The sequence below is a fragment of the Ixodes scapularis genome, unplaced genomic scaffold (genome assembly GCF_016920785.2).
Source record: "Ixodes scapularis isolate PalLabHiFi unplaced genomic scaffold, ASM1692078v2 PGA_scaffold13__105_contigs__length_92229423, whole genome shotgun sequence".
Lineage (NCBI taxonomy): Eukaryota > Metazoa > Arthropoda > Arachnida > Ixodida > Ixodidae > Ixodes > Ixodes scapularis.
In genome coordinates, this window is record NW_024609839.1 from 14,339,183 (window position 1) to 14,351,526 (window position 12,344).

The 12,344-nt window shown below is 48.8% G+C and overlaps 1 protein-coding gene across 1 annotated transcript in view; it reads left to right on the forward strand.

Moving 5' to 3' along the window:
* Positions 1 to 12,095, forward strand: part of LOC8041957 (centrosome-associated protein CEP250) — a 30,200-nt gene extending 18,105 nt beyond the window's left edge. Inside the window, exons 4-7 of the mRNA XM_040214455.2 lie at positions 3,148 to 3,258; positions 7,245 to 7,359; positions 10,190 to 10,309; positions 10,386 to 12,095. Coding sequence (XP_040070389.1) covers positions 3,148 to 3,258; positions 7,245 to 7,359; positions 10,190 to 10,309; positions 10,386 to 11,816 — 1,777 coding nt within the window. The 3' untranslated portion in view covers positions 11,817 to 12,095. The remainder of the gene's footprint in view (positions 1 to 3,147; positions 3,259 to 7,244; positions 7,360 to 10,189; positions 10,310 to 10,385) is intronic.
* Positions 12,096 to 12,344: the final 249 nt, after the last annotated feature.

Here is a 12,344-nt window from a genome sequence, read left to right on the forward strand (position 1 = left end):
CAGACCAAATTCAGGAGCCTGTCCCTGGGTAAGGCGGCTGACCTGAGTTTCAGGTTCCTCAAAGAGCTGTCTTTTTGCCAAGCTTGGAATCAATCTTTGTTGATGGGTCTGTGAGGGCGAATGAGTCATTTTGGGCACAAATGGCAGACGATAAGGCGGGAAAAAATGGGACGAAAATAAGATTTAATAGGGGCAAACTTGTGCCAAAATAAAGGTATGATAACTGGGCGCCACGGCCGTCGATGTCGGCGCTGCAGCAGAATCAAGCGCTGGCAAAAGACTGACTCCGTATGGCACGGCGCAGCTTCTTTTGAGCCTTCCTTAGAAGTCTAGAACATTCTAACTTGTTCATCCTGGAAGTATACATTCTGAACATGAACAAGCTACACGGTTCTCCAACGTTCTAAAATGTTCTAGTGCATGGGAGCCAAGGGCGTTGCCTACTTGGCTAGCTGTGCACTTGGCAGTATCAATTTCAATGCTGAATATTATTCTGTTTCAACATTATTTCCGTAGAATATAATTTGGTATACCTTTGACTCCTTACCTTAAATTTCACACCAGTTCATACCATCCTTCACATTAGGCAAATCGTTGTGCCTGGTGCTTCTGCACGCAACTAGATAGCTATTTAGTTCTGTGTTTGAGGCATTAGGGGGAATCAAATCTGCCGTGCAATCAATGCGACAGAAGGCTGCACCAAAGTAGGAGGGCAAAGTAGACAATGTCGTTTGATGGATAGGCCAACACTCATACCTTATCGTACAGTATTCAGAGTGTTAGCAGTGATGTGATTGCTGCGCCAATTGTGCCAAACTGCGCCAAGGAGCTAACCCTGCTACATCCTGCTACATTTTGCCAAAATATGGGTGATCTGCGCCAAGCCTGCGCCGAAGGACCACTTTGGTCGCCTTTCAAAACTGAAACTAAACTGAGAACCGTAATTGAGCATGCGTGAGCTAGGTAGCACAAGGGGCCACCCAACATAACGTATACTGCATCAATCGTCTATCCGGTCTTGCATGGCTTTTCCCGCCGTCTCGGGTTTCGCGCTCTCGTCGTCTCAAAAATCTCGTTTCGCGTCTTTTTAAAAAAATTTCAATGATTGACGTGGGCATGTGCGGACGCTCCAACGTTAGTGTGCCAGGTGCCGGACATGCCGTCATGCTGTGAAACAAAACCACGTTTTTGCGCGGTGAGAGTTACTTTATGAGCTGAAGCGCTCCCGCGACCAGTCGCCTTGGTCGCGCGACGTCGTGTGTTGCCGTCCCCACGTCGATGCAGATATGGCGCTTTCTAAACTGAAACGCATCGACATTCCTGTTTGGGTTTAAATCATACGCTCCTACAAAAATCCCTATTTAACTCAAAGACTGCTTGGCTCAGTAATGATTATTTAGGTTTCTTTCGTCGGGCTTTCTTTCGCAAGGGACCCTGGTACGTGAAAAATCTGCCGTGTCAGAAAGTTGGTGAAGTGAGCTAAAGCAGAGAAGACAATGTCTGCACGCTGAACCTGCACAGCGCGCTTATTTGTTACCAGTTCAGTCGCTTCACAAAGCGTTTCAAGAACTTTTTGACCCTGGCTCGCGATGTCATACACCGATCACGGTGTAAGATAATACTCTTCAGGTGAGGACAGCGCTCCTCGCGCAGAGCAGATAAAGTTCGCTTTTCACTCTCTCTCTCACTATGATTTCAAGCGGCGCCGGCAGATGACTCGTCGACCCGTGGGCACTTTCAAAGATGGCTCGTGCCGCCTCATGCTCCACACGTGCAGAGCTCCAGCGAGGTTGTCGCTCATGCCGGGGTGTCATGGCAACGAGATAATTTTTTTCGCTCTCACACAGTTTCATCGTTTGGCCGCCAGCCACACTGTCAGCCGCAGGCACGCATACACGGCTCTGCAGGCACGGAATAATGCAGCCTTTCGGATTCCCGTCGAACGAACACTGTCTGATTCCTCGCGTCGTGCGCTCAACTCCGCCGTGTCCTCACCTAAAGAGTGTATCTTACACCGTGACACCGATGCGCCCAAGTTCTTTTTTTCTGTGTGTTTAGCCTGTATCTCGCCTGCCGGTCTGGCAAGCACGCGCCGCTGGACTGTTTATAGCCATGTGCTGGACAGTTACATTTTGCATACTATTTTGGGAACCAGTTGGCGACGGAGCGGACCAATCTCACAGCTAGTTTAAGTACGCCACCGCTGCCGGCATGCATCGTGGGAGCTGTAGTCTTTCTGCACGCGCGACAACCCTGCTGGAGGCCTGCGCGAGCAGAGCACGAGGCGGCATGAGCTCTCCCGTGAACTGGCGTCTGCCTCCTATGAACTAGTTATGGCGGCGTCACGCATGCGTGGAACGCTTGGTGAGATCGGTCGAAGCACGTGCAACCGCAAGCCTGCCGAAGTTGTCCTCACATGCATGTGAACATGATTGCACGACAGAGGCACCATCCAGAATGTTTGCGATCCATTGTTTTAGGTTTGCTTACTTTTTATAAAAATCTGGCATGTCGGGAGCCAGTAAAACGGTGGCAAGTGTTTTTTTCGGAATTGCTCGGCAATGCTTACAGCACTGTATACTTGTGGGATGTCTCGGCAGTAAAAACACAAGCAGCGAGTTCCGTCACAACACAACACAAAGTGCCCTTCGCTTGTCTAGCAGTTAAAACAAATATTTATTTTTCCAAGAATATCTGCTCCAAAAGCAACTTTTTCTGCACCGAAACACTGTTTTGGCTGCTCCAAAAGCCGCTTTTGCTGCTCCAAAATGCTGTTTTGGCTGCTCCAGCAGGTGCTCCGAAATGGCTTAGGTCAATCGCATCACTGTGTTAGGAATGAAAATGAAGTGCGTGCTTTTGCTCCAAAAGTTGGCTGCTCAAAAATTGACTCGTAGCAGCTCCAGAAGGTGCTCCGAAATGGCTCGGACTAATCGCATCGCTGCAAGTGTGAACGCGCCTTCAAGTCTAGGCGCACTAGTGTTCTCTCGTCGTAAGCCTTCACAAGTGGTCAGAGTGCAGTCGATCTCATTCAGATGCAAATGTGTGAACCTGCCCTGAAAACTGATTCTCGAAAGCGTTTCTCAGTTGCTTTATTGTGCGAAAAAGAGGCCTCGAAGACGCATCTCTGCTGCAATCTTTCGCACGCAGGTTGAATCACCTGGCCGAGAACTATGTGAGTCGCCATGCTTTGGTTCAGGACAGAGCAGCCAACTCCAGGGCCCAAGTCGACGGTCTGTCCCTGCAACTGGCACATGCACAGTTGAGTATCGAGACGTTCTGTCGACCACGGCCGGGCGCAGTTCTTTGTCCGATTAGCCTACACGTGTTTGCTTCCTTCGCTTTGTTTACGGCAGTATTCATTACTAGGTTTTGCAGCGCATCAAATATGCCTTTCGTGTATGTAGGTTGTGGCGCACTCAGTTTAGCGGGAAAATTTATATGCTCAATTTAGCAGGGAATCACAGTGTTGTGACATTATGACTCCGTAATGTCATGCTGCGTCACCATTTTCCCTCCAAGTTTAGCAGGGAATCACGGTGTTGGGACATTTACGTGGCATGGCGTTACAATTTGTCCGCTAAATTTAGCAGGTAAATTTCTCCACCAAATTTAGTGGGGAATCACAATGTCATGACATTGTGACTTCATAGTGTTACACGACGTCAAAACTTCCCATTGAATTTAGCGGGTAAATGTTTCTACACATGGCATCACCATTTTTTCCCTAAACTTGCGAGATTAGGGAGTGCGAGTTCTCTCCCAGAATGCATCACACTCGCGGAGAATCGGTCCCGAACGAACTTGCCGAGTGAAAACTGATGCTGCCGCCACCTATGTTGTAGCGGGGGTACCGACCTGGGGGAAACTGGAACGAGCGCCGTTCGACATAACAGGCGGGAACCCAACACAATGCGGTCATTGCACAACGTCTCTATTTATGATACGATACAAAGTTTATTGATTCACCACACAGATGCATTTGGTGAATGGGAGGCCGGAGAAAAAACTGCAGAAATGCAGCTTGATGGAGCTCCGGGCCCCTCATTCAGCAGCTGCAACAGAGTACACAATGAAACGCGTTCAGTAAAATGTGCGCACCTGTATTTTGTATAATTTAAACAATGATTGTGTATGATGAGTGTAGGAAACACCTTTTCTTGTTATAAATGTGATGCAATGATTAAACCACTGGATTGGTTTAATTGTGAAGATATTTACAGACCACGCATGTTTCCAGCTAAAGCTGGCAACAAAGCAACAGAACTAAAAAAAGCCGAGCAATCTTTCAATTCGTAAAACTCTTTACACTGGAGAATACATTGTTGATACTAATCGTGCAGGAGCTTTTTCAGTTTTAAAGGGGCGGTGCAACGATTTTATGATTAAATCAATTTGCATCTCGTCATGTTTACGTTATTTATCGTGTCCCAGAGGATAGAGAAAACACTTCCTTCTTTAAAAATTTCGCGATTCCGCTGCATAATCGCAAAGCAAAAGTCTAGCGTTTTCCCCCACCTGCAGCCCCAAGTGGCAGCCGAAGGAACTACGGCGGAAAGATTACGTGACCTCGCTCGGCTCTAAGCTGCAGCATAGCGCCCGCTAATGTACGCAGAGAGAGGGAGGGGAAGCGTCCTCCGAGATAGCACACGGGAAGCTACACGGCACTCCGAATGACGTCACTGGGAGTGCGACCAGGTGTGACCCTGAAGACTGGGAGTGAGTTGAGGGTTGCCCGAAATGCCAATCTTTATCTTTTTTTTACGCAACAACTAGGACACGGAGGCAAAATTGGTTTTCTGTTCTTTACTACAGAAGTGTCAGGGGGCAACTTCCAGAAATTTTTGACCGAAGTCCGAAAATTGTTGCACCGCCCCTTTAAGTGTGAATTACTGGTTTATTGGAATCTCCAGCACTTTGATCCCCGCGCCTTTGATTTTGATCCTTTGTCGCATGCATTTGGGTCAGCTTTTGTTTCTAATAGCCGATTTACATGACGGACCGAATCGCAATTTTCGTCCCCGTGGACCGTCTACCACATGACCGGCACGTCACCAATTCCTGCTATCCGCGCCTCATCCGCAGACACGTGGGCAGATAAAGTCGAAAGCCTTTTTATTTGCAGATTTTTGGCGGGAGATTGACTTGAAAAGCATTTAGTTTGGAAAACGGTACAATGTTTCCTTGGTTTTTTGTTTTTGGACGATTAAAACAAAAATGGCACATTATTGTGTTTTGTGCATTTGCTGGTTCATTTTGTCGTGCGATTCTTGGTTTCACGCGTGAAAGAAACTTAACCAGAAACTTTGCCCGGCTGACGCGATGCAGGTTTCCGATACACCTCCGGGTCCGTGTCAAGATGCTTCCGTCAAAACTTGTCCAGCAGCCGCGATAATTCTCAGACGTCCAATCAGACTTTCACCGAGCAAGACCTTTCTTGTGGCTGTGGTGTGCTTGAGTGTTGTGCACGAGCGCGGAGTGCGTGAAGGCATCTCTAAATGCCCCTCCGTAAACCCAGAACTTTGTCGCTTCTAGCCAGACCCTTCTCGAGCAGGACCATGCGTGCGTCACTGTCATGCTTTGGGTTAGTAAAGCTAGTGACGCTTCGCGCGAAGCCCATCACGATGTTTTGTCTCGTAACATAACAGCGGCACCATTCTTTATCATGGTAGCAAATGTCAATTTCTTTCTTGGACAACGGTGCCATGGTGCGATGCTGGAGTTTCGCGGCACTGTGGGGTGGTGAACAGGTTCGGTTCGTCCTCTCTGGTGTCTGCTCGTCGTCTACCTCGTGTGGATACGCTCGGGAGAAGGACAAACTGCGGACATGTCGTCACGTGATCAGTCCGTCCGCAGATCAGTCCATCGTATGAATCGGCCATATTGAGAGCGTTGAGATTGAGAGCTTTTGCGAACAAAAAACGAAGTTGCAAAATAACTGGCGTAGGTAAATGTTAAACATGTGATTTTATCCAAGACACAATTAAAATAGCCATGTTTAGCTTTCTCGGCTGCTAATATGACGCATCACAAATTCTGCTGGGCGAGCTTTATCGACAAATGTCCGCTCTCGAGTCCACAACCGGCCATATTTTGGTGACGACTTTTCACCCGTACACCCGCGAAAGAGATCTCACGGCCGCCGATCCGTTTGTCCCCAGCCTTTCTTTACTCATCTATAGATTTCAGCGACTGTTTGGCAACAAAACTCGCAAAAGTGTAGGTTGTCGATTGCTTCCTTCATGAAATAGCAGAAAGTCACAATTCAAGCTTGCATTCAATCCCGTCTCTCACGGGGCGCATTTTCTAACAAAACGTCCACCTTTATTTTTTCGCTTTTTTTTTTTTTTTGTGCGAACGGCAGCTTGTAGCAGTCGAACCCCTGTCGTCTGCTTTTTCACCTCACCTGAGTGATGCGTGATGGGATTGCATTCTGGTGCATGCTCGATTTTAATGCAGCGAGTGCGTGCACGCGTGGGCACGAGTGCAGTGAAACAAACTCGCTATTAGTGAGTAAATTTCTCCGTTATAGTTAGCAGGAAACCAGCGATGTGACATTGTGATTTCAGTGTCGCACGACGTCAGAATTTTCCCACTAAATTTAGCAGAAAATCAATGTTGTGACATTATGTTGTGTTGCGTCACCATTTTCCCGCCAAGCTTAGCAGGGAATCGCGGTGTTGGGGCATTGATTTTATAATGTCACGTGACTTCCCAATTTTCCCACTATATTTAGGAGGTAAATTTCACCGCCAAATTTGGCGAGGAATTGCAGTGTTGAGACATTGTGACTTCAGAAGGTCACACAACGTCACCATTTTCGCACTGAACTTAGAGTGTAAATTTTTTCTTTAGGCTTAGTGTCATGTAACGTCACCATTTTCTGGCTAAATTCAGCAGGAAATCAGTGTTCTGACATTACTCGATAGTGTCATGTTACGTGACCGTTTTCTCACTAATCTTAGCGGGTAAATTTTTTTTACTAAATTTAGCAGGGAATTGCAGTGTCGTGACATTGTGACTTTATGGTGCTATATGACATCACAATTTTCCCGCTAAATTTAGTCATTAAATTTCTCTGCTAGATTTAGCGGGAGTCTAGTGTCATGGAATGTCACACTACCACGTGATGTCACTGTGCCGTATGAACAGCATCTGCTATATTTAGTGGTACGTATGTCCACTAAATGTAAGTGCTGCAGTGTAACTGTACAGGCGTTGCAAGGACCTGAGAATTTTTTACATAGGGCAGAACTCCAGAGGCAAGAAGAAAAGCTCTCGCTGGAGAGGGAGCGGTTGGTGGAGGAACATTCACAGCAACTTCAGGCTTTGCAGGACAAGAACGACCAGCTGCAACAACAGGTAATCTGAACCCTGGTTGACACGTTTTTTTTTTTATGTTTCTTTTGCTCCGTTTACACGATGCATCTTTTCAGCGAATCTGTGTCGCGAAACTTAATGTTGTGGAAACAGATGCGCCGTTTGAACGAGCCTGAAAAAGATGCGCTTTTTCCTCGCTTCAGGAGCGAGCTTTTTGCTAAAACTCTTCCAAGTCCTGTCAATCACTCTAGGAGGCCGCCAATGGCCGCTTGAGAAACGCTACGACTTCTGGCGTTCGAGACGGAGCAAGCTTTTGGTGGAGTCCGATTTTTGGTCGATTACGTATCCGAGCCAAAGCCAAGAAGAGAAGACAAACATGGCGGCGAGCGACAAGGGGAGAAGCGGTTCATAGGGGCAATATGGGTTAGCAGTACAGGTTGGTGGCGCGGTGCAGATTCATCAATAGTCGCGACGAGTACAAGCACCGCGTATAAACATGATGACTGGGGATAACTTATTTTTTGGCGGTGCAAAAATGTCCGAAATACTTCGAGATCATCCGCCTGTAACTTGACGTTCGTGGTCTTTCCCAGGTCTGGCAGGCCTGGTAAACCCCATGAGCCAAATCAGACAAAGTTTATGGAGTGGTATTCATAAAGCAGACTGTCTCTTCAGATTGTGCATACTTCAAGTTGTTACAGTGAAGGATGAAGTTAAATATACAGTGGGATGACGAAGGTTAGTCCAGTCGAGAGGCACATTCGTCATCGTTTTCTATCTTGCTCGGACTGCTCGCCTTCTCTGCCTCGTAGCCGTCTTCGTGACATCATTTTGATACAAACGCCCAATATTTCCAGTGCAGACGACAAGGTTTGGCGAAATTCTCGAGAGTCAATACGTCACCAGTCTTGCATGTCGAACTCCACGTGCGAACAGGCCGATTTCGCTAAACCGTTGCAAGTTGAAAAGATGCATTGTGTGAATACGCCATTACCGCACTAAGTTGTGGATCTACGGTGTGCAGAAGTGCTCTGGAGCGGTGCCTTAAAGTTCTGGCAGATTTGGCCTCAAGTTCTTGCAAATGAAGTGCTTGCGCTTGCCCGTGTAGCGAGCAAGCGCAGCTCGTGCCGAAACTGCTGTGCCTGGAATGTGTCTTAACCGGTTTTTCTAGCGTCTCATTCCCCCATGCATCGAAAGTGGTTGCGAAATGGTCACAAATAAGATCGTGGAAGCCATTATGCCATGTTGTTGGATGTGATGCCAGGTCGTCTAGCGACCGGGAAAACCGGGAATAGTCAGGGAAATTTTAATTACCGGGAAAAATCAGGGAATTGTCAGGGATATTGTCAAAAAGGGAGCCCTGTCAGGGAAAATGAGCAGGATACGCCATCGAGTGCCCTGAGCAAAGACTTGAGGGCTTGGGGACAGAAGAATAGGCAATAAATTCTGCTTTGAGCATTGAACGGGCTCTGCTCATTCGATGTAGAGTGTGCTACCCGATGCAAAGGGAAGAGGCGACAAATCCAGTCCAAGTCTTGGATTGGTTTGAATTGGATTGAGGGCACGACGCTAGGCTAGATCCAGTTAGAGCTACTAGATTTAGTTGCAAGTGGGAAAGCCGCAGACCTTTAAAACAATTCAAGCCTTAAGCCGAAAGTATGCATCTGGCGGCCATGCTGCCATTCGGTTATTGACGTGTGTGGTTGGGTGTCGTGTTTTCATCGTGTTTCCGGATGACGCCTCTTCACTGACGATGTCGGCGGGAAGAGAGTGCTTGTTTAATCCGTACTGGACGAACCCGAATATTTTGGAATATACAAGTTGAATTAAGCTCTTGCAAAATGATAATCACAATGCACAGTGCTCACTGTTCAATGCCTTCTGTTGTAATGGTCTTATATACTTAACCGCCTCTACAGCGATCAGGGAATTTCCCCTGAAACTGTCAGGGAAAACCTGGAAAAGTCAGGGAATATCAAAATAATAATTTGCTAGATACCCTGGATGCGTTCCAGGCACCATACAGAAACATCCCGAACTGGCGATTTCCAGAAATGTCAGATTGCACCAGAGTGTGATATGGAGGGAAATGCACGTGTTGTTCCTACTTGCATCTGCTTGAAGACTCGTTTGTATGCCCCCAAAAAAGAAGGAAGACAGAATATCTCATATCCAAGGGGCCTTGAAGCAGTCTATTCACTTTAGATAACTAGTGTACAGAATGGGCTCTTCGCATTCACAAAGAATACGGTAAGTGGCTCAGTTAAAATAGCGCTTAAACTAGAAGAATGCTTGATGAACAAAAAGTAAGGGCGCAAACGAGCTGGTGTACATTGCACATGGTTGAGAAAACCCTTCTTTTTTTTCCTTTTTTTTTTTCTTTTTTGTATATGTTACTGGGCTTGGGGTTACCAGTGTGTTTGGCGGTCGGGAAGCGAGGGGTCAAAGATAAGAGAAGTGCGTGACGCAGAGTCTGTTGTCCTTGTTGTTTAATCAGAGGTTACGGTGGTGGGAAGTGGCGTTCTTTGGGGTTCTTACCCTCTCCCCCTTTTTTTCTTTTGTATCGAAGTGCCTATATAACCAGGTTTGGAAAATAAAAATTTCAGCTGTGTTAGAGACTTTTTAGTGTTGTGTCGTTTACCCGCAGTCTCGGGGTTTTCTCAACCATGAAGAATGCTTACTTATGAGCATGGACTGTTGAGGAAGTTTGAAAGCTCAAGGAGCCCATGAGAGGTCTTTTGGGGACAGATGGGATCCTAGGAACCCAGTTTGAAAATCCATGGCTTAATGCGATAGTCCCAGTCAGATAGCGTCAATTCATATCTATATATTTTGAGGGAGCAACGCTCATATTGCCACGGTTTCATTCCAGCTCGCAACTTTGCAAGCAGAGAGGCAGTCCCTTGAATCCGCCAACGAAGACCTGCGAAGGGAGAACCTCGAACTCAGAGCCAAGCTCGAGACAGAAATGAGCACCGTTCTCGACCAAAAGGCAAGCGCAGCTCCGCATAAATTTGAGCAGTTGTCCCTTCCATATTTTTGACTAAGCATTTTTGCCCCCACTGTAGGACCAACTAGAAGGAGACCTGGAACGGCAGGAATCCCACAAGCAGGACTTGCTGACACTCCTCGAACACGAGCGTGGTCTCAATCGAGAGCTCAGCTCTTCCATGTCCCACCAACAGGAACAGATCGTGATCCTGGAGGAACGCCTTCAGGCGGCGCTGGTCGACCTCAAGCACAAGGACCGGCTCCTCGAAGCCGTGAGGACAGAAGCCTTCCGCAAGACGTCGGCGGCCTTAGACCCCTCCGGTCGTCGAGATCTCCTGAGGCTCATCGCCCTGTCGCGAAGCGGTTCGTCCAAGAGTCCAAACACCGACGGGAGCACAAAGGCAGACAGCGGCATCCAGGGCATGTTGTCCGCCGACCGAAGCCGCACCGACGCGTCTACGAGCGCCTCGCAGGCCTCCCCAAAGCGTACTCAATCCCTGGATCGGGAACTCGCGGAACTGCGCCTGCGGCAAGAGGACGCGGACGCGGAAGTCCTCCGGGCCAAGCGCCGCCTCCGCAACACCACGGACGAGCTGGTCAAGTTGGCAAGGCTCACGGCTGAGCGGACGGCGCAGTTGAAGCACCTCGGGCAGCGGGTGCATACTCCGGCGGCTTCATTGTCGACCCCCGGCGGCTATGAGTACCGGAGCGAAAGCGCCAATCCCCAGGAGTTCCGCACGGGCAGCAGCGGTTTCGTGCCCTCCTCCGCGAGGCCGTTTTCGAGGACGGTCCGAAAGGTCGGACGCAGGAGGCCGCCTAACCTCTCTTCGACGCCAGAGGAGTCTCTGAACTCTCTCGCGGACGTGTCGAGCATCCGAAACACGGCAGACGCCGGAAACCGGCGCGCAGGAAGTCCATCGGAAGAGTTGTCGCGCGCGTCAGACGACGTGTTTGAGCCGGAATCGGCGGGTGCCACGCCATGCCGGCAGTTCGGCGTCGGAGTGCAGCGGGGGTCGGCGGGGCGCAACACCGCGGCGAGGGGCGTCGTCGAGGGAACCGTCCAAGACGACCGGAAGAGTCGCAGAGATCGGGTGGACGAGGAATGTCCCGGTCTGAAGACAATCTCGCGTAGCCCGTGGCTGCGTGGAGACGGCGTCGTCAAGAAGAGGCCCGTTTTTGGATCGGGCGCGACGTTCGGAGGGAACATCCACGGAGGGGTTTGGGGCTATGTTCCGCCGACTCAAGACGGTGCCACTAGACGCCCAACTGCGAGCGGTTCGAACCGGGGTTGGGAGGGGAGGGCCGCAAGAAGGTCTCTCAGCTTCTCCGGAGAACCGCCTTGGGATAACACTGCAGCAGCGCCTTTCGTGTTTTGCACCACGGCACCTCCGGCAAATGGCGGCACCAAGTCCGGTTCCCAGGAGATCGGTTTCCAGACGCAGTCACTTCCGACGCCGGTGTACCTCAATGTTCACGTGCATTCCCATCATGTGCCAAGAGACGCTTAGCTGCGCTTGAGCTGTGCAGTCTTCTCGAAGGGTGTTGCCCACTTCTCTACGTTTCTGTTTGCACAGCATGCATTTCTTAACCTAACACGGCCTTCTCGTGTACCAAACACCTTCCAGTAGTATTTTTTGCTCATTTGTATTGCAGCGCATGTCGGCATTTCAGATGGAACAGAAAAATACTGCCTTCTCCCGTGGCTTTTTCTAATTGTTTTGCAAAAACACTGGGACTAAGCTTTTTATTTTCAGGTTAACATCAAATAAAATTTTATCAATCTTAAATGACTGCCTAGTTTTAAAGGTACTAGACATGTAAAGCGCCGTTCACACTCTTGCAACCCACTACTACCGAGAGAGACCAGACCGGTTTTTAAGCCTCTTGCGACCTCTTAAAACCGGGTGCGCTGCTGCGGAGTTGGTCCTAAGAAGTCGTAAGAGGCTTAAAAACCGGTCTGGTCTCTCTCAATCGTACTGGGTTGTAAGAGTGTGAACGGGCCTTAACAGTTTTCTGTAAATCAGTTTTGTTAGTAT